The 22,685-nt window shown below is 38.9% G+C and overlaps 1 protein-coding gene across 2 annotated transcripts in view; it reads right to left on the minus strand.

Moving 5' to 3' along the window:
- Positions 1–2,622: 2,622 nt before the first annotated feature.
- Positions 2,623–22,685, minus strand: part of LOC111565738 (monoacylglycerol lipase ABHD2) — a 28,364-nt gene continuing 8,301 nt past the window's right edge. The window contains exons 5-12 of one of the 2 annotated variants that reach the window (XM_023265953.3): positions 18,071–18,246; positions 16,475–16,642; positions 15,358–15,541; positions 13,463–13,555; positions 11,849–11,950; positions 10,694–10,763; positions 10,512–10,596; positions 2,623–6,646 (exon numbers count right to left, since the gene is read on the minus strand). In XM_023265953.3, coding sequence (XP_023121721.1) covers positions 6,438–6,646; positions 10,512–10,596; positions 10,694–10,763; positions 11,849–11,950; positions 13,463–13,555; positions 15,358–15,541; positions 16,475–16,642; positions 18,071–18,246 — 1,087 coding nt within the window. In that variant the 3' untranslated portion in view covers positions 2,623–6,437. Of the gene's footprint in view, positions 6,647–6,694; positions 7,188–10,511; positions 10,597–10,693; positions 10,764–11,848; positions 11,951–13,462; positions 13,556–15,357; positions 15,542–16,474; positions 16,643–18,070; positions 18,247–22,685 lie in introns of those variants that run through there. The other variant, XM_055009750.1, reaches the window with a different exon arrangement.

Here is a 22,685-nt window from a genome sequence, read left to right on the forward strand (position 1 = left end):
TCTGTGTGTCTGGGGTTTTTCTATGAATCGCCATTTTCATCATTTGCCCACCTGTTCTTCCATTTACCTGAGAGCGGGATTATCAGATAAACTGGGCTTACTTCATGAGCGTTTGCAGTTAATTCTGCTTCGGAAAGGAGGAGTCTCACTGAAGGTTACCATGGAGACCGATCCCCGTCTTCTTCGAGGTAGTTTTCAGGCTTAGTAGCGATTGTGATTGGTTTGTTGTTGAAGCTGAAATGAGCTGAAGTTAACATCCGAGCTCATATCTTTTTCTTTTTCTCCAGTATTTTAATGTGCTGCATTTAAAATGAAACTAAGACACACGTTACAATTTCCACTTTGTCTTCTCTTTAAACGACAAAAATGAGAGACAAAATGACAAAAATGAGACACAAACTGACAAAAATGAGAGAAAAAATTACAAGACACAAAACGACAAAAATGAGACACAAAAACAAGACAGAAAATGGCAAAAATGAGACAAAAAATGACAAAAATGAGACAAAATGGCAAAAACGAGACACAAAATGACAAAAATGAGACACAAACTGACAAAAACGAGACACAAACTGACAATGAGACAAAAAATGACAAGACAAAATGACAAAAACGAGACACAAAATGACAAAACTGAGACACAAAATGACAAAACAAGACACAAACTGACAAAAACAAGCACGAAAAGAAAGTACAGACAAACAAGAAATGCCTTCATTTGGGTCTGATGTTTAAATATTAGAATATATTAGCCTTTTCTCAAACAGTTTTATTTGATTATTGACTCATATTAGATGTGATCTTTGCAGACAGTGAGGTTTAAATGAATTGTACCATACAGCGGTTATGGTGAATGTGATTATTGACTCATATTAGATGTGATCTTTGCAGACAGTGAGGTTTAAATGAATTGTACCATACAGCAGTTATGGTGAATGTGATTATTGACTCATATTAGATGTGATCTTTGCAGACAGTGAGGTTTAAATGAATTGTACCATACAGCAGTTATGGTGAATGTGATTATTGACTCATATTAGATGTGATCTTTGCAGACAGTGAGGTTTAAATGAATTGTACCATACAGCAGTTATGGTGAATGTGATTATTGACTCATATTAGATGTGATCTTTGCAGACAGTGAGGTTTAAATGAATTGTACCATACAGCAGTTATGGTGAATGTGATTATTGACTCATATTAGATGTGATCTTTGCAGACAGTGAGGTTTAAATGAATTGTACCATACAGCGGTTATGGTAAATGTGACCGTTTCACTAATCAGTGATAAAGCTGCCAGTGTGGAAAGACTCACATCTTAATGTCCTTATATTAAACCATTTTAAATTATGAAATACATTTTAGTACCACATAGGTTTGGTCACCTGAGATGGTTCCAGTATCTGGTCTGGCCCATGGACTAAAAGGACTTCAATGTAGTCACCACTAGGGGGCGTAACTGTCCACATAATGCCAGGCCCACTGCTGCGTCTTTCAGACATAAACTTGACATTAACCAGCTTCTTCTACAACATTAGTGCTCAGTCTAACCGTCATAGTAAAGTGAACAGGAAACATCTTTTCTTTTTCTTTTGAGAAAATAATTTATTTCGGAACACAATAACCATGTTTCCTCACAATTAGATCACAGACACCACTGGTTTTCTTCAACAAAAACACCCAGCGTTTGGTATCCGAGTACATCACGTTTTCTAGTCGCCACCACACCCCTGAACCGTCCTTCTGCAAGCTCGTAAACACTAAATTAAAGCCGTGTGATGAGAACACACCGTGGGCTCCCGTCCACCTGCTTGGCTGTTCGGACAGGTGACGGTTTTAGAAGAGAAATCTTCATCCCCAGGTGTGTGTAAAGTTAACAGAAGTGTTTGAGTTCTTCAGTTTCCGAGCAATTAAACAGGAACCCACGACCTGGATGACTAAAAGACTGGGGTCAGGATAAATACACAGGAGCACATTCTCATATCAATACAGGAAAACAACATTTCAGACCAGAGGAAATCATCCTAACCCTCCTGTTGTCTTGCAGGTCAAATTTTAAAGCTTGAAAATGTGGGGAAAAAATATATTTTCACAGTGAAACTTCTGATGTCCACATTTTTAACATTTTTGGGAAATTTTTGAAAATTTTTTGGTACAAAAAAGAAATGTTACAAAAATGTTTCTTAAAGAACATTCACACAAAAAAATCAGCCAAAATCCAGCGAATTTCGCTGGATTTTGGCTGATTTTTTTGTGTGAATGTTCTTTAAGAAAATACGAGAAGTTTTACTAATAAATATGTAATCACTTTAAATATTTCTAGATTTTTTTTTGGAATTTTTTGACTCATTTTTGGAAAACATTTACAAAAAAATTCTTGCCAAATTTGGGTGATTTAAAAAAAAATACAACTTTTAAGGGAAACATTTGAGGAATTTTCTTCTTGAAGGTTTTGCAAATTTTTTTGCTGAATTTTTGGATTTTTTCTGACAAGGAAACAATCTTTGTTGGTGCCCGTAAATGAAGACAACAGGAGGGTTGTGTATAAAGTGTTTTGGTCTAACATACTTTGACACTATTTCCAGTCACATTAGTGTTGAAATAATCAAAGAATCCCTCCTGGTTGGTTTATTGCCTTTATTTTTTTCACCCCTGGTCCCTCTAATATTTTAATATACACGATCTTTATATATCCGTTTTGCTTTTTCATTGCTAAAGTGAACAAGTTTTGTTTTTTTGTCGATCAGAGGTGGTGATATGACAGTATGCACCTACTACGCGTTTACTCATCACGCTCTGCTGCATTTGCACAAGCAAACAACACAAGAAAGTCATAACGACGATACAAAATACAAAAAGAATAATACCCAAAAATAATTCAACTAGAAAATAATACATCTAAATAATACATCCAAATCTGCATTTTTTGTGCAAAGTTGGGGAGAGGCAAAAAAAATGTTAAAAACAACACTAATGGCTGCAGAAACTGGGTTTGTGCTGGTGTCACTGGTGCCAGAATGAGCCCAAACCACACCTGATTCTTTTTAAAAAACGAGAACTGTGGACAGGGTGAGCCGTATAATCTGACTGCGGGTGGATGAAAAGACGTTTGACTGGCAGCTGGAGTTCGGAAACGGTGATTTGTGGTTTGAACGATGCTGGATGATGGCAGAGAAAGAGGGCCGAACACGTTATTAAGCGGGTCGGATCTCTGTCGGGACGCCGCCAAGCCACTTTAAGTACAGCTTCATCGTCAGCGCTGTAGTAAAACGTCGCGTTTCGGTCACGGCAGGCTGATTCCACGGCAGGTCTTCGCTTCGTTTTCCCGTACAGTACGTAAAAATGATTCTAATGAGCTCCACGTGGTGAAGCAGGCAGATTTCAGAGGAGGTGAAAAGAAGGCGCTGATATCAAACTGGTGCTTGGTGTTGGCCCTGAGTTGAAGGAAGATAACGGTGGATCTCTTTTTCTGAATCAGCCAAACAAGCATTGAGGAGATTAATACCTGGATTTCATAGTATATGTCAAATTTAAGCCAATTACACCTGAAAAAAAAAAACAACTGATCTCCCTAAACTGTGCTCGTGAAATTATCCTTGAGCTAAAGAATGACTCAGAATTACTATTACAGTACTCTTATTTTAACCTGAGCTCCTAGTTCTAAGATGAAAAATGAACTTTAATGCTCAGGATTTTTATTCTTAAGGCAGAATGTTGCAAAGAACGCATGCAAAGACGTTATTTAGGTTCTTCAAGAAGTATGTTTGAATCTAATGCCAATTGATTTGTACATTCTGCATATCTCTATAGATTTAAAGTGTGCACCATTATATATAAATCAGGGGTGTCCAACATGCGGCCCGTGGGCCAAAAGCGGTCCTCCAGACGGTCCAATCCAGCCCTCAAAGTGTAAAAATAACACAGAAGACATTAACTGCAATTTGTAAATTAGTAAAACTATAAATTCTAAACAATTTCCAGACCATGACAAGTTGTTTGGATCATAAGTACTACATTGTTCATTGTTCTTTTGACATTTGGCATCTCTTTTGTAATATTTTCTTGTTTTTGTCGTTTTCTGGTTCCTTTTTGTCTCGCTTGTGTTTTTGGTCTCATTTTTGTCATTTTGTGTTTCGCTTTATTCATTGTTTTGTGCAGCTTTTTTGTCATTTGTCCATTTTTTGTCACTTTGTAACTTTTCTGTCACTTTTTGTTTTCTTTTGTGTCATTTCTCTCATTATTTTGTCATTCTGTTTCTCGTTTTTATTCTTTGTGGGTCATTTTTGTCTGGTTTCTGTCGTTTTTTGTCTTTTTTTAAAGTAAAATACTATTTTGTTCCATTCCAGATACCTGTGACTAAATGTTTTGTGTCTTTTTGTAGATAAACTGTGATCTGGAAGTTGTAATGTGTAAATGATAAACTGCAGCATAATTTTGCTGAATTTGAACTTATTTTTCTTAAGAAATTTCAGGTTGGTTATAATGTTTTGTAGAAAGATAATTCCTTAACTGTGAACATTTTCAGAATGTACTTTTTTGCACTAAAACAAAGGAAAAATTAGGAGTTGTGGTTGTTTATATGTTATTATGCTGTGATTTTACTGGTCCGGTCCACTTGAGATCAAATTGGGCTGAATGTGGAACCTGAACTTAAATGATTTTGACACCCCTGCTATAAATTATCCTCAGCTACTACTTCCATATACAAATACTATCACCCAGGTATTACAAACACAACCCAACGAAGCTCTCTGTTGTCAGTCACTTTCAAACCACCCACGTGTCTCATCACAGTGTTCAGTAGCAGGTTTTAGACGACACATTTCTTGACTGGAAGCTTCCTAAGCCCTTACAACAAGGTTTAGAACAAGTTCTCGATTAAATTCAGGTTTTCAGAAGTCCACAGGTCCCAGTATTGCGGTATGATTTCATCCAGACAGGTTTGTGGTGATCTTTCGCTGCAGTTTTAAACGCTCAGCCCAGTCAAAAAAATAATAAAATAAAATAGGAAAAGCTTTTCAATACAGTCTTCGAAACAGAAATATTCCCCAGAATTAAAATCTGTCTTCCCTCTTGCATGTCTCCATCTAATTATACAATAAAACAATCACCAGTATTTTACAAACAATCCACTAAAATAAACGTCTGATTTAGCTTTGGTATCTTCAGCCCTCCTACTCATCGTTACCTCACAGCTCAGAATAGACAGAAAAAAGCTGAAAATTAGCTAAACGTTCCCTTTAATAGCACCACATGGGCCAATCAGCAGACTGCATCCTCAACGTTTCAACACCACAGGATCGCCTGGAGGAAAATGCAAAAGATGTGGAGACCCCATGAGGTGGGTGGAGCATTAGCCTCTGTGCAGTAAGAGGAGGATATCTTGGCTGGACCTGCAGCTGATCAAAGGCAGAAGAACGAGTAAGAGGGCTCAAAGACACGGACAACACACGACACGGGGAACATCCGAGTCATCTAACTTCTCGTTATCATCCGTGCTCCCTCCAGTTTCTTCTTTGCTGTCACAAAGAGAGCTAAACCGTCACTAATCTCCCTACCTGCACTTCGACTAATGAGCAAATAAAGGAAAGGAGAAGATTGTGGCGTACGGCGTGTAAAGTGCTTTGAATCAAAGTGATAGAATGCGACCGTGGGAATGTGCATCGATCCCACCTGGGGGCTGATCCCTGGTCACGTCTGGAAAGCACTGAACACTTGAAACAGAAGTGCCAGGAGGATTTCATGAGCTGGAAATAAAGTGTAAGATCCCACCGTAATGCTTACTCTTTTTTCTACTGTACATTTTCTACAAACACCAGAGCGATGATTCACCCAAAAGAACAGACATTAGAAGGGCCAAGAGACTATGAATGGGGAATCTGGATCACACCAACCAAACACAAAGGCCTCACACAGACGCACTCACTACACCTGTGAGTTACATACATACATACACACATACTAAAAGACGCTGTGTTGGTTCAGACAGCAGACGAGGCTTTATGGCCTTGGCGGTGATAAGCAGTGAGCTTCTTACAGGTGCTGGAAATGCAGCACGGTCTGTAACAGGAGGCTTCTTGTGTGCTTTTGTGTGGTGGTCTCTGTTTCCTTAACGTCTGGTCATGTTTGGTCCGCGCCTCTTTTAGCCATTATTGTGTCGATGCAGAGAAAGAAAACGTTCCCGCTCTGAGTCCTCGCCACGGAAAAGAGCACGAAGGCAGTTAGTCACTGTTCAGATACTGTAAGGTGACGGTGATTACGGAGGTGGAGCTGTGAAGGTGTATGACCGGGGCGGGGGTGTGGGTCGGCTGTGGTGATTAGCACCGCAGGAGAAGGCAGAGGAGAGAGCAGTTTAAGGTGTCTCCTCAGTGCAGAGTGGGGAACGTGGTGTCGGACAGGGTGAGGAGGAGGAGAACGGATGAGAAAGATAAAAGGTTTTAAGCTTTTTCCTCTACGCAGGAGCCCTCGCTCAGCTGGCCGCTTTGGCACGGCGGTTTCTGTTTCTTCCACTGGCAGATGGCGTTGGCGTATCCCACGATCACTTTGTCCATCCAGGTGAGCGGCTGGGGGAACAGCACCGCGCCCTCGAAGAAGCCCAGGTGGCCTCCGTGGAGCGTCAGGGCAAAGATCACGTTCTGCTTTTTTGCTAAAGGAGGACAGAGCAGACAGTAATTATTCTTCTGTACTCTGTGTCATCATCGACTGAACGCTGGGCATGTGGCCAAATATGGGCTTTCCAGGATTAGTTCATGCAGGTTGAAGATAGAGAGGGTGTGTTTGCATGGTTAGAAAGATAACAGCGTGACTAAACGGAATCAATACGTCTCTAAAGATGCAGCGTGATGCACCAGAATAACACACACTTCAGTGAAAGAAGCTTTTATTTACGCTTTTACATCTGGGAGGTGATTTTAAAGCACATTGAGAGGCGCATCCCGACTGACAGGTCTCAGGCCGTAAACAGCCGTTAGAACAATATGGCCAAAAGTATGTGGACACGCCTGTCTCTGCCCTGCTCCAAAGAAATTCTGCATTTATTTTTTAGTAGTTGGCTGTGGAAGAACTTGACTGGTCTGCGAAGAGAATATCTTTCTGCCATACACCAGCGTTCACGATGCTCTAGAGCAGGGGTGTCAAACATGCGGCCCGCGGGCCAAAACTGGCTCTCCAGAGGGTCCAATCCGGCCCTTAAAGTGTAAAAATTCCAGAGAAGACATTAACTGCAAATTGCAAATTTGTAAAACCATAAATTTAAAATAATTTCTAGACTATAACAAGTTGTTTTGATCAGAGGCAGGAAATCACAAAAAAGTTAGATTGAAAGATACTCTGTTCCCTCGGTTCTCAGGAGTTTAAGGCTAAAACATTGCATATTTAAAGCCGTGGCCACTTTGAGTAAGAGTTGCACGCTGTTAAAGGACAATCCATGGCCCAGAGATGCTCTGCTTTGAAGCTGCTGTCAACGTCTGGCACATGCTTCTGTAGTTCTAAACGCATTTCACCAGTAAACATTTAGTTACTGTTCTTTAAAATCTTGATCGGTTTATTTTTAGTTAACACTTTGGTACTCTAGACCGTCATCCAAAAGGTAAAAGCTCATGTTCACGGTGCAGGACACGAGTTGGATCATTCTCTATTTACTGTGCCTTTCAAATTCAGACGTCACTGCAGTGAATGCTGTTCTCTCTTTCCCATAACCTTGGCTGCAGTCTGAACGAGGTGACTCAGCTCAGATTCTTGTCAAGGTGAAATGTTCGGGTGTCCGCATACTTTTGCAGCTGATGTAACCGTCAGCTTTGACAATCTACACACTAGACTTTAAAGCCCTCCTGTGTGTGAGGACCAAGATCTATCAATTTTCTATCAATCACAATAAATAAACCTTAAAATTCAAAGTAGGTCAAAGAAAGATGGAACATTGGAAGAAATAATAACGGAGTTCGATTGGGAGGAAAAGTTCAGACCTGGACATAAATTAACCAACAGTCCAACATGGAGGGAGTTGGATTGGAAAGTGAAGATGCGTTACTTTAACACCCAATCTGTCGTCGCAACATTTCGTAAAACATCAGATTTGTGTTGGAGGAACTGTGGCGTGGTGACTTCACTCACATATTTTGGGATTGCCTGTATGAAAACAGTAATAAAAAGGAATCTGATCTACATCTTGACCCTGTATATACCTGGGATGTTACCTGAAGATCTGATGGACAGACACAGTAGCTGCCTATTGAGAGTCCTGCTTTTGACAGCAAAGATCACAATCAGTTGGCTGAAACCACATCGCCCCAACATAATGCAATGAACAAACTGTAATAAGGGTTTTAATTACAGAAAAAACTATAGCGAGACTACAACTGAAACTAGAATAATTTGAGAGAAGATGGAAACCAATAATACAAGCGATACCAAAGCTCTAAATACCTCTTTTTTTGGTGGTTGTTTACTTACACGTGCTAGTGAATATTAGAGAGAAGTCAGAATTGAAGATTTATTGTTGGTATCTGTGTAAAATTTGTGATCTTGACTTGTTTTTGCCATTTTATTCTATGTATTTATGACAGAAGGTAACATGATATGGACTGAATGGGTTGTAAACTGTGGTGATTTTTCTACATCTTCATCTGTTTTACTTATGTGGAATAAATAAAAAGTTTAAAAAAAAATAAAAATAAAGAATCAAAGTGGGTCATCTTCACACAGCAGACAGAACCTTAATCTGGTTGTGCAGCTGTATGAACCTCTGCATCTATGGACGGCCGGAGCAGAGTGGTCTCATGAAAAGGATTGGCCTGGATCTTTTGATTCTCCTCTTCTTATCTGGGTTAGTGGGGGAGTCTGATTCGCCTGACTAGTGATTTAGTGATTAAGATCCCAGAGGGCTTTCACCGCCATGCACTATTCATGACAGTCTCTGAGCTGCTGTCGGACGACTGAGTGCTGGAGCAGACCCTAAAGCCTCGGCCTCAGCAGGGCACCGAGTGACAGGTGGGAACAAAATGGTCAAAAAAAACAGGCCGTAAGTTAAAAAAAGACCTGAACACTGGGGTTAATCATTCACTGACATTACTGTGTCAAGATTTTACTGTTTTGAAAAGAAGAAACCCCTGAACACTACATAAAAAGTTGCTATTACTTCTTTAAGTATTCTTACATGTTGTGTAACACTTTCACTTCAACATAATTGACTTAATAGTAAGCTGTGCACTCTTATCAAATGTTTTTAATCCAAGCTAATTCTAGCATCAACACATCGAGTGTATTTCTGTCGAGTCTTTTGCTGGTAGCCGCCTGTCTGAGTCACTGCACCGAATTTTAGGCCAAAGGGGCAGCTGATCCACTTTTCTGTAAGTGTTGCTCTCCAGAGATATATATGCAGGAGAGAGTGGCATGTACTTCTAGTCAGGACCCACTCACACACACACCCTCGCCTGAGGAATTTTCCTTTTCCAAAATAGCTGAAGTGGTCAGTAAGGTTAAATATAGCACAGGCTGAGGAAAAGGAAGGCTTGATAGACACAACATCATGTGCAGTCAGTCAGAGTTGACTGGCTTTTTGGGTTCAAACTTTCTACTCAGTCCATTTAAAACTGGTTTTGGGAACTTGCGATTGAGGAAAGCTCACTTTAAAACAGACAGAGGAACAGTGTTATACTTGTAGGTGAGCGTTACAGCTGCTGCAACAGAAAACATTACTCATAGACCTGAACTCTGCCCCGCCCTGCCCCGGTCAGGGTGCAGATCCAACTCATCAGGACGCCTTTTCAGACTGCAGACATGTTTTTTTGAGAACCAACTCTGGGATTCAAGTGCAGCCAGCAGTCAGACAGGAAAGGCCTGCTGTAACAATCCACAGACTGTAAATAAGTGCCATTACCTGCCTGCAGGTGCATCTACTAATTATATAATAATAATAAAATTAAAAATAATACGGTACTGTTTTCCACATTGTTGGTATGATTCAACAGCAGATTATAAAATTATCATATTCAGGATAAAGCTATGTTGTACTGATTTTTTTTCTTTATTTGCAAACTATCTAGCTGTTCTAAAGAACTTTCTCCCCCTTTTTATACGTGGAAGCACATTATGCCAAAAACCTACCCAGTTTACTCTGAATTGTACTGAACAGAATATTCAGAACTCCCTTTTTTTAAAGTGAAAAACTGTTTCAAACAAACCGGCTCATCCGGACATCGTAAAGTTTTTCAGGTTTTCAACTAGGACACATATTCAGGTGTGGTATTTTTCAGGTCATTAGTTTGACTCTTGGATTATTTGACATCAAATGCAACCAAAAACTGAAAACAAAAAGCCTACAGCATCACTCACAGCTTGCCCATATTATTAATGTCATCAGAGAAACACGAAATATACAAAACTGAGTGGAAAAGCAACTAAACAATCCCAAGAAGCTCAGAAATGTGCTTTAGGGTTGCCATGGTGAACCCGATCAAAACTTCCAGATTTCTATTAGTGCTGCTGTTGTCATAACACATGCTGGCTGTTACCTGATAGTGTGCGAGGGATGGTGAGCAGTGAGTCATGGACCAGAGGATCATCTGCAGAGTTTACTAGCAGCAGTGGCACATTTACCTGGAAAAGTAAGAATAAAATCCCATCCATCAAACGTGTACACAAACAGACCAAATAGAGAAACGTTATATGAGACGGTGTGAAGTGCAGTTCTTACATTGTGTATATAATGTACACAACTCTCCTTCTCGTAGTACTCTTTGAGAGAACTGTGGCCGTGGAATTTTCTGTTGAATAAAGCAGCGTCATTTACAGTGAAAGAAGAACACATTACAGATTCTCATTATTTACAAACTGATTAACACCGACCAGAGTAACGTCAGTCCCTCCAGGAATTCGTGATGTCGTGATCGGAACAATTAACTCTGTGAATTCTGTGCCACCTTGCAATTCTGTCCAATCGCAACTTTTCCGTAATTTTGGCCCGCCTCCTGTGCGTTCCACCAATCATAGCAGTCCCCAGTGCAAACGTAATGCACGTACCAAATTCATTTCCTTGTTTCTGGTTTGAAGATGCAGACATGTCCCATTCTAATGTCTCTCATTTACCAACTAAAATTACTGCTAAAGACGGTGAAAAACAATTCCTGATGTTCTTCACCAAAGCAGAGCTAAACTGTTTTACACCTGTGCGATATTGTGGTGGAAAACAAACGAGAATCATCGACTGACAAACACTTTTCTACCATGAAACATATTAGAAGAATGGCTGAAACGAGCGGTGGAAGCTGTTGATCCAGATCTGTTGGAGCTCTGAAACAATGAAGGGAAGTTAGATTCATTAATGGACGTAACGAGCCGTGAGCGTGTGAACACGTGTGTGAATACCAGGATGTGAAATTAACTTTTTAAGCTACTGACAGATATGTCCAAATATGATTCATTCAGTAGTAAATGATCATTTAGTGGCTTAAATCTACCAACCACTTCCTGTTAAACCAGTATCTGGCTGCTGCTAGTTTCCCACCGTGGTGTACCAGCTGGTGGAAATGGGTTGGAGCGTTAAAGAATTAGTTTAGGAACAAATATTGTCAATTAATATGTTGAAACATGTTCTGAAAGATGAAAAAATGCAACTTTTTAGTAATTGTCACTGTCGCATAAAATACGCTTAAAATGTCGCAACTTACATCACAATTTCTGAGAAAAGCTGCCGTGAATTCAGGCATTTTAGGACACAGCAACCTCAAAAAACGCCCGCGAAATCCTGGAGGGACTGACATGTAAGATGCATATAAGGAGTTGCAAAAACAGATATTTGCCGTCTACTACATGAAAACACTGAGAGCTATAAAACTTTGTGTTCACGTACCTCATGATGTTGTCATCGATCTGCATTAGGGACGTTGCTGTGTACAGTCGACTTAACTCTGTATCGATCGTTTTAACTGAACTTCCACCAAACAGACTGTGCCTGTAACATACATTAATATAAATGTGAACACAAACACACACACATGAGTACTTTAACCCTCGTGTCGTCCAGCGGGACAAAATTGACCCGTTTTAAAATTTGAAAATGTGGAAATAATATATATTTTCACAGTGAAACTTCTGATGTCCACATTTTCAACATTTTTGGGAAATCTTTGAATATTTTTTGGTGGAAAAAAAAATGCTAAAAATGTTTTTTAAGAACATTCACAAAAAAAATCAATCAAAAACCAGTAAATTTCACTGGATTTTGGTTGATTTTTATGTGAATGTTCTTAAAGAAAATATTAGAAGTTTTACTGATATATATGGAATCACTTTAAATGTTTTTAGGATTTTTTGGGAAGATTTTTACTCATTTTTTGAAAATATTTACAAGAATTTTCTTGCCAAATTTGAGGGATTTTTTATTTATTTATTTATTTTTTTTAAATAAAACTTTTAAGGGAAACTTTGAAGGAATTATTGGAATTTTCTTCCTGAAGATTTTGCAAATTTTCAAAAATTTTGAGAAATTTTTTGCTGAATTTCTGGATTTTTTCAGACAATGAAACAATATTTTTTGGTGCCCGTAAATGAAGACATCAGGAGAGTTAAAACAAATTTTACTTTCACTAAGATGAGACTTTCATTAATTCCATAGCAGTGAAATTTGCATTTTACTAAGTACCAACTCTACTACAACAATCAAGGACTAAGGACTCGACTGTGACACTCCTTGTTTTTGGTTCCATTTATTTCCAGTTATCTTGGAACAGAATTAAAGTTAATGTCTCAGCCTGTTTAACCCATGCAGATCTGTGATGTGCCTTTGCAATCCAATAAAAACGACAAAGTACATTGTCTTCGCTGGATCAAAAAGGTGAGCCATAGTTTGAAGTTCAAACCACAGGCTGACCAATGCTTTATTAAGGGTTAACTCCTTCACGCCTGAATTTATTTACAACTAAATTTTTAAAAAAACCTTTGTGTGTTTTTGTTTTCCAGCTGATGCTAAAATAAGTGGAGATTGTTAATTTGTCTATTACATTTCGAACAGATATATAATAATAATAACAGATATATAATAATTAGGTCCCACTTTGACCGGTCCTACCAGAAACCAGTGCTTTAAAAAGGTTCCGAGGTACGTATTGAACATGCACAAACCAGCACTGGGGGAATGGATACGCTATCTCGGCTGCAGTCTGAATGAAAGTGGTATGATGTGAATTTGCGACAATAGGCGTCAAGGGGTTAATACCAATTATTAACAAACATTTATTCAGTGTTAAAAGGTTTTTATCTAGGACTTGTACCAGTCAGATAGTGCTGTGAGTTGGGCTGCTGACAGAGAGAAGTGGCTGCATGTGAGCCAAAGCTGTGCATTTTTGATCTGATAAATAAAAAAACAAGTTAAATACTGGGTCTGGGCCCATAATTAAAACACTGTAAATAAGAAACTGCAGGGAAACATTTTGCTGTGAAATTTGTGAAAGGGCAGCTGTGGTACCTGTGTGAGAGGATGATTTTCTTCATGTTGTCCGCCATGAGAAAGTTATAAAAGCGTCTGAATTGATCCCACTGCAGGAATGTTTCCTGGGCCCTGACAGATAAAGACAAACACACAGGAAGTCAGCTTTGTGTGGCCCGTCTGCATTCCAAACAACACTCTGAATGTCCGGTGTAATCCTCTGGACAAAGAGTCACACTGGTGGACAGCAGCGATCATGTCAGGCATCAGTATGCAACTCACCGACAGAGACAGAACAAAGCAAAACAACAGCTACTGACATTCAACAAATTACCAACCGTCAGGAAGAAAATCTATTTCTTCTTCCTTGTGGCGTTTCAATACAATCTGAAGTTGAATAAAACTGTAGGAATAATTTAAAGCCTCATCTCTCAAGGAACACTGACAGGAGGACGGTTTGGGTTTGGACAACGATTTGAAAGGAGAATTCATTAAGGGGAAGAAACTGCAAATCCAATTTCACAGAAGGCCGGTGTCTGCAACACACACCGTTCCCCTGCTGTCTGAATCCAAACTTCAACACACTCAGCCTGTCAAGTCTGCCAAGAGATGCTGGCTGCATTTAAAACACAGAAGGTGTGGCTCAGTCCAACATGAACACAGCGTACAAACGCCCACATGCACTAATGCTTTAAACATGATGGCGTCAGAATTTATTTGTTTTTCTTGTGTTTCATAAATGCGACTCTGTGTGCACGAATCAGCCACACTAGATATCAGAGCAGTAATCAACACGGAAGTCAAGTTTTTATGTGACTGTTCTATATAATATATTGTCTTTTAAGACATTTCTAGACCATGACAAGTTGTTTTGATCATAAAGTAAAATACTAGATTGCTCATTGTTCTTTTGACATTTTGTGTCTCATTTTTATATTTTGTATTGTTTTTGTCGTTTTTTGTCTGACTTTTGTCATTTGTCTCATGTTTTTGTCATTTTGTGTTTCCTTTTTGCCTCGCTTGTGTTTTTTGTCTTATTTTTGTCATTTTGTGTTTTGCTTTATTCAATGTTTTGTATCGTTTTTGTCGTTTGTGGGTGTTTTTGTCTCGCTTGTGTTGTTAGTCTATTTTTTTTGTTGTTCTGTTTCTCGCTTTGTCATTTTTGGTCTTGTTTGTGTCATTTGTGTAATTTTTTTGTCTCATTTTTTGTCGTTTGTCCATTTTTTGTCACTTTGTAACTTTTTTGTCTAAGTTTTTGTCTCTTTTTTGTTTTGTTTTGTGTCATTTGTCTAATTTTTTTGTCGTTTTGTGTCTTGTTTTTGTCATTTTGCATATGATTTTTGTAATATTTTGTCTTGTTTTTGTTGGTCTTTTTTTGTCTGACTTCCGTTAGTTTGATCTTAAAGTAAAATGTTATACCGTTTAGTTCCAGATACCTGTGACTAAATGTTTTGTTCCTTTGTAGAAACACTGTGATCTGGAAGCCATAATGAGGCATAATGTTGCTGAAACTTATTTTTCTCTAGAAATTTCAGGTTGTTCATAATGTTTTGTATAAAGATAATTCCTTAAATGTGAACATTTTCAGAACATGCTTTTTTTGCACAAAAACAAAGGAAAAATCTGCAGTTGTTGTTATTTATATGTAATTATGTTATAATTTTACTGGTCCACCCAACTTGAGATCAAATTGGGCTGAATGTGGAACCTGAACTACAATGGGTTTGACACCCCTGGATTAAACGGTCGAACAGAGGTGCTTCGTAGACCCGTGAATAAACATGTGATGACATTATGTAAGCTCTAATCATTTTGTGGCATTATGCTGAGCTTCATTTTATATTTAAAAGTGAGTGTACATCAAGTGCTGGGGTTGTACAGCGGCTTTGATGAAACCATGAATTTAATTAAGAGATCAGAGGACGGAAACCCACCTGAGAGCGCTGTACCCCTGACAGACGCTGACACAACACAGCACTCGCTCCTGGTTCGTCCTGTTCTCGCCCAGGAACTTACACACGATGTTTCCGCCCAGACTGAACCCCACCACGATCAGCTGGGTCTGAGGATACGCCCGCTTGATGTAGCCAACCATGGCCGCAAACTCCCACGTGCACCCTGTAAAAGAAACGGTATAGAGTTACTGATCAATACATATAGCAACGCTTCTGTAGGATGAAACGTTTTTGTTTCTGCTCAGCACTTCTGGCTGAAGGTGCCTTTAGTTCAGGGCATCAGATTTCTACCTCTATGAGCTCTTTCCAAGTAGCTCAGGTCTCATTATCTCTATTTCTAGAAGCCTTACGTTCTTCCATCAGCGCCATTAGAGTTTTAGCTTTTAACTTGAAATATGTTCTACCAGTATGTAATCAAATTAAGGCATATTAGAAATACATATCACCAAACCAGAATTTAACACCCAAGGGTCATACAGGCCGCCTGGATTTTTTTAGTTGGGTTGTAAAAGAGTCAGAAATCATACTATGAGTGATTGCTTTTGCGCTTTTTTTCAGAACAACCTAAGCTTTTAATATCTGGCAATATCTGACATAAACTATGTGTTTAGACAATATACCAATCGTTTTAGGATTTTACTGAATTGAGAACTAGAATTGAACATGAACAAAATATTAGACAACAAAAATTTAAAATATGAACTATAATAAGTATTTACAAAAATTTTACATTTTATAATTCTTGCAAAATGGGAGCTCCAGTGGGATTTTGTGATGGACGTTGTTACACTTGGTTCCTTTGGTGTACCATAATACCCTGTAAAATGCATCTTCTCTTCTTTCAGGAAGCACAAATGGTTGAGGAGTTACGGTAATTTAAAGAGCGCTTGCAAAATGGAATTTATGGGATTTAAAGGGTTAAACCTTGCAGAATTTGTTTGGCTTTAACCATATGAGAATATTTTACAAGACACCAGCAGGCAGACCAAAGTAAATACTTCCTTCTTTCTAAAAACTGGCTTATAATTTCTAGACAGCCTTATTTTGAAAAGGTGACTGTGGTGGAATAGAACCTAGGTCGGCTCCTCGGTCTTACCATAGGTGAACATGCGTGGAGAGGTGAGCTCAATGTTGGGAAGCGCTCCCAGGTGGTTCAGCACAGCGCAGCGGTAACCATCCTTCTGTGCGTAATCCACGAAGGTCCGGATGTAGTGCTTCTCGCTATGGTTACCAATTCCAGGGCATATCACCATGGTGATGTCATCTGGTGAAACAGGCAGACATTTGCCAATTAGAAATATGTAAGTAAAGATAAGAATACGACTATTTTGCTCTCCTGAACAGCAGATCACCGTGATAACAGAAGCAAAGCGCAACAGCCGATCCAAAATAAAGGATTAGCCTGTTTGTCAAGTATAGCTTTAGCCAAAGTGAATTAAAATAGTAAGGCTACTTTTTTGGGTCCCAGATGTCATGTGAGGCTTAAGCTTTCTGACAGAACCATTACATCAAAGTTAAGGTGGAAAGGTCAGGGTTCAGCCGAGGCCTCAAAAGAAAGGAATCCATCTCTAAAACGGTCCTCGTGCAATTACATTCCACATGTTATGCCTGATTTAAGGATCAGTAAGTCAAGACAGGGTCAGTTCTGTTGGCTGACCTGGAAAAAGTAATCCAAATCTGACATGATACTACTGGCAAAATTACATAATTTTATCTACCAAATAGCACATATCAAGTTTTTTTTCCCCAATATAGTTTACATTGTTTTATACAGATAATAGCATAAAAGTCGGTCCTTGAAGGATATATGTCTTATGGATCCCTCTATTCATTCCTGGCCCTCGAATCGAAACAAGCAAGAATTCTATCAGGAATGACAAAATAAGAGAAACTTCAGGAAGATCAGCAGAACAGGGATCCCCCGTCCACTCAATAGGTGTCGCATCAAAAGACCAGACAGAAGTAGCAGCAGTAAATTACAGTATACAACCAAAAACTACAAAATATGAGAAATGTTTGGCTTGACAGCAAAGCTCCAATGAGCTACAGAAGCAAAAAAGTAAGTGAACCCTTTAGAACTACACAAATAACTGTATTGTTATTGTCCATATTGAACATTCAAATATCTACAGTGTAGGTCGGAGCTAAGCTAATGACTTCGACTAAAGCTACTTGGAGTCAATAGTTAAAGCACCTGGGTCTGCACATTCAGTCCCCAAAAAAGTGTATTTAAAACACTCTGTTCTGCAGCTATGGCAGCTGAAAAGGCTTTTCTTTGCTTTTTAAATTCAGAGGACTGTTTATACACAACAGCACATTGAGTAACAACTCCGACACAAACACCAAATAAAAGGAAACATATTTCAAAGCCTGTTGCAACCCATTTTGAGGAAACATATTGTACAACGTGGAAGGTTTGCCAAACGGTGCACACTGTTTTCAGATTGAACAAGCTCCTGGACTCAAATCAATGAAACAAGACGGGAAGTGTGGGTTGGCCCACATTAGAGACACCATTAGAGAAGAGGCAGCGTTCTATGAATGTGGCTGAGCTGAAGCCGCTCTTTGTGATTGTGATTGTTGATACGTGTGACTTGGATCAGATCATATTAATGCAGAAAACCAAGTAATTCTAAAGGTCTGAACTGTAAGCGTTGGTTAACAAAAAGCCGATGTTGATCAGATGAATCACCTCCTGTTCGATGGTCCCCCAGCGGCTCAAACAGGTCGAAGGTTGCCGTCGCTCCGTCCTGCATGGGTAAATACTTCCTGATTCCAGTGGGGTGAGGTGAGCTCACCCGCCCCAGTTTGCCGTACAACGCCGTCTGGAGGTGACCGCTCTTACCCCACAGTAAGGGAGGAATGTACCTGGAAAACACAAAATTGAGCTCTGCTATTAAATTTGATCTGGAAATATGAGCTAACCTTCAATAAAAGCACACGGTCAATACCCAGAAATGACATTAACACAAAGCTATCCTGAGTACACACATTTGCATCGCCGGTTTATGGCACAGACATAAACTTTCTCGCACATAGTTTGCATACAAAGTCACATTTCTAACGCAGCCAACATCCTTCAGCGTTTCATGGCCGTCTGTTCCTGTGTTTTGCTTGGTTATGCTCTGTATACGCTCTTGAATTCCAGTGACACCTCTGTAGGAGTGAACTGTAGGAGTCAAGTCTTTGGATTATGTAATGTTCCTCTGAAGTATTGTGCCGTTTGTTGTGCATTATCATGAATACCCATCTTATTTCCACAATGAGAACAAAACAATGTGAACAACTTGACAGGAAAACCTTTTAGGATGCTGTTTTTTTAACAGCTGCCTATTCCAGCATGTAAAGTAAAGCCTCACCTATTGAGTGCTATAATCATGGATGATAGAAATATTTATCAGGACAACAGCTAAAACAACTTGTTCTTTTAAGGTATTCATGGAGGAATTCAGCAGCATTTTAGGTTACAAATTCAGTCATAGATAAACTAGACTCCATTTGCAAACATAGCCTCAACAGATCAGCCGATTCAGTGTTTGGAAATGACACATTAGCAAATATTTAAATGTCTCTGTCTCTCTCTTCTTCAGTTATATAACACCCTATTGGGAACTTTTCTTGTCAGAACTGCTGACAGTGAAGTGAGGAATGGTCCATCTGAGGCAGTGGGACGAGATAAACAAGATCAGCTTAACCGTAAACTGAAGCGCAGCTGCCACGTGGACGTCGGTTGTGTTAACAGTACACAGACCAAAACACAGGGACAGTAAGAAGCACCAAGGGTTCAGTTACACCAGAGGTTACACAAGACCTTTAACCTCGTTGTTTTTCATCTGTTACTGAGGCTCCAACAGTTACTGCACCTAATGAGTACATTATTACATAACAGAACTAGAGGGAAAAAAGCAGACAACTTCCATTTGATGAAATGTAATCACTAAGAGTGAGCACTGTACCTGTAAAAGCTTAACCACACTCTTCTAGAAGGGCCTAATCTATGACTACAGGGAAGAGGATAACCTCATTGTTGTAACATGGATAAGACAGATTAGCTGAGGTCTAGAATGGGAGGCAACGAACAACCCGTTATTTTTTCCAAATACAGTTTAAAGAATCCTCATTAATAAGCCCAATTCCTTTTCTTAAAAATTAAAATATATGTATAAATATAAGGCATTTTTTTATTTCAGTATAGAAATAATATTGATTTAAACAAATCTTAAATTAAACCTTGTGTTATTAAAACCTGTCATTTCCTGTATTAAAGATCTTTGAAATGACAGGAGGTTCCAATGTCGGTTTGAATGTGGGCGATGGAATCTTTGGTTTACAGACTCGACATTTTAGAGAGCGGTAAATGTCACCTCTGCAGACAGCGTGTGCGCTATTGTCCTTTGCAGCTCTTAGGTAACAGAAAGGGGGAAACAGATGCCGAAGGGTGGTTTGATGAAGTGAAGATCTGAAGTCCAGATCAAAGCCCAGAAGTCAAGTTCAGCTTTCTCTCCTTGTTTGATACTTGGTAAAAAAAAAAAAAAAAAAAAAACCTCAATAGAGACTGACCGGATTGGCGTCACACTTTAAGTAAGTGCTGCTGAGAAAAATGATCGAGGACAACCTGGTGACTCATTTCATTTACGGTAACTGCATCAAGACGGAGTCAAATTCATCCAACAATCTTTAGTATTTTCATTCATCCTTCACTTCTTTTACTTTTAACTGAATTTTCTCTCTTGTTATTGGTACACTATTTAATGTTTCACATGTTGAGTAGGGTTTGACATATAATTCTAACTTTATTGCTGCTTTATCATCAAGAACCAAAATGAAAACACAGTGTAAAATCTTTAACAATCACCTTAGGTCTGTCTGACACTGACTTCTTTTTTTTTTTATGAACTTAAACTAAGAATAGCAAAACAAATTTCTAAAGATAAAAGAAAAGTCCTGAAGCTATTTGTTCTCTATTGTCCTGCACCCCGGTGTGCATGTTCCCAAACTGTTGCCTCTGTCAACTTCACATGTTTTCCACTGGGTAATTGATCTGTTATGCAACAACTCAGGGTGTCATTATGAGTTGCAAACGTGACTCCTCGGCAGCAGAGACGATGTCAGCAGCAACATTACCGATGCAGACAGGATGATGAAAATTCCCTGTTAAACTACACATCGGTGCATACGTGTCCGTATGCTGAGCAGAATCTGGCTGTTCAGGATGAAATCATAACAAACCAGACAAAAATGTAAACATGAGCATGGCCTTACGATTCACTGACTCTGCAGCTGGAAGGCAAAGGGCTCAGTAACAATCGGTTATATAAGCAGACACTTGTGTTGAACGCTGAGGGAGAATCGCCCTACAGAGCTGAACGTTCCTATCGAGAACGGCGACAACAAGACAGGGACAGATATGAGAAAAAAACTGTTAAATTGACCTCATAGAATAGGAGCGACAGCTTTTTGAGCACTGCTGCTAACATGGTTTGCATCAGTTCTAATGATCTCAGATGAAAGATTCAGATTATAGTAGACAGCAGTCGTTTTGCAGCCATTAAACTGGGGTGAAATTAATATGTAGCTCATGTGACACTGCTGTTACGTATACAGATTTGTTGAAGCTATTCAAAGAGGAATTCAGGGGCTGCTTAGGTCACGGGGTTGGTTAAAAGAGCCTGTGTTTGCAAACATAACCTTTCAGCAGTGCTTGGAAATGGCACATTCGCAAATATTTGGCTATCTTTGCCCACCCTTTTTCAGTTACATAACACTGTATCTGGATTTTTTCTTGTTAGATTTGCTGACGGTGAAGTGAGGAATGAGCTGCTAACCTAGTTTAGCCTACACAGGGAAGACTTGCCCTCTTCACACAACCACTGGTTTGCATCAGTTATTATAAACTCAGATGGGAGAGTCAAATTATAGCAGACATCCCTGAGGGGGAGAACAGCATCGTCATAAATGCAAATTCCCTTTCCCTGCAATGAATGAGTCCATGTTCATAATGCCAGTGTGATAAGCCTTAAATAACTGATGGGAAATAATATACTTTTTCATGATGTTCTAACTGTTTAAGTAAAAATAAGAATATATTTTTTAAAAAGAGTATATCACAGAGATTCATTTAGGCTAAATTGAATATGCAGCAGAATTTCTGCAGCAGTAATACTGTGTAAATTAAACAGCAAAGATAATGCAGAGCTGCAAAACAATCTAGAACAAGTCCAATTTTCACTTTCTTAAAAAATGAATGGAAAATATCTTTTTTTCATGATGTTTTAGCTGTGTAAGATGCACTAGTATAATTAATAATAAAAATATATATCCAGGGTTGTTCAAAAAGAATGAACCAATTTCATTACGCAATATTTTTATAAGGAAAAGCAATAGAAAACTCCAGCCAGGTCACAAGTATTCTACTCAGAATCAATTTCTATTTGATATTTAAGGTCATCGAATGACATCGACTAACATCAGCGATCAACTTAGTGGATCGCGATATTCTGATACGCGTCTGAGAGGAATTCTTTTATCACATTGATGTTGCTCTGCTGCAGGAGGTGGACACATTGAACACTTGTAAGACAGGAAAAAAAAGTTGATTGTGAGTAGAAGACTCGTGACTTGGCTCGAGTTTTCTATTGCTTTTCCTTATTAAAATATTGCGTAATGAAATCGGTTTATTCTCTTTGAATAACACTATATAAATAAAGAGTATATCACAAAGATTCATTGAGGCTAAATTGAATTTGCAGCAGAATTCCTGCAGCAACACTGTCTGAATTAAACAGGCCACAGTGACAATGCAGAGTTGCACAACAGTATTCTATTAACCCTCGTGTCGTCCTGCGGGTCAAAACTGACCTGTTTAAAGTCTGAAAATGTGGAAAAAAAAATATATTTTCACAGTGAAACTTCTGATGTCCACATTTTAAACATTTTTGGGAAATCTTTGAACATTTTTTGGTTGGAAAAAAAGAAATGCGAAATAAAACTTTGAAAGAATTATTGGAATTTTCTTCCTGAAGGTTTTGCAAATTTTCAGAAATTTGGGGAATTTTTTTTGCTGAATTTTTGGATTTTTCAGACAAGGAAACAATATTTTTTGGTGCCTGTAAATGAGGACAACAGGAGGGTTAATTAACATGCTGCTGGACTCTCTTCCTCCTCCCAGACTCCGCCCATCGCATGACATCACACGTGGTTAACTTGGTATTATCGGAAAATCCCAGCTCTCACCTGACTCCTGGTTTTTCCCACAGCACTTTAATGTAGCACTTGTTAGAAGTTCAGTTCAGAAGAGTCAAATTATA

Source organism: Amphiprion ocellaris, chromosome 1 (assembly GCF_022539595.1).
Source record: "Amphiprion ocellaris isolate individual 3 ecotype Okinawa chromosome 1, ASM2253959v1, whole genome shotgun sequence".
Taxonomy (NCBI): Eukaryota; Metazoa; Chordata; class Actinopteri; family Pomacentridae; genus Amphiprion; species Amphiprion ocellaris.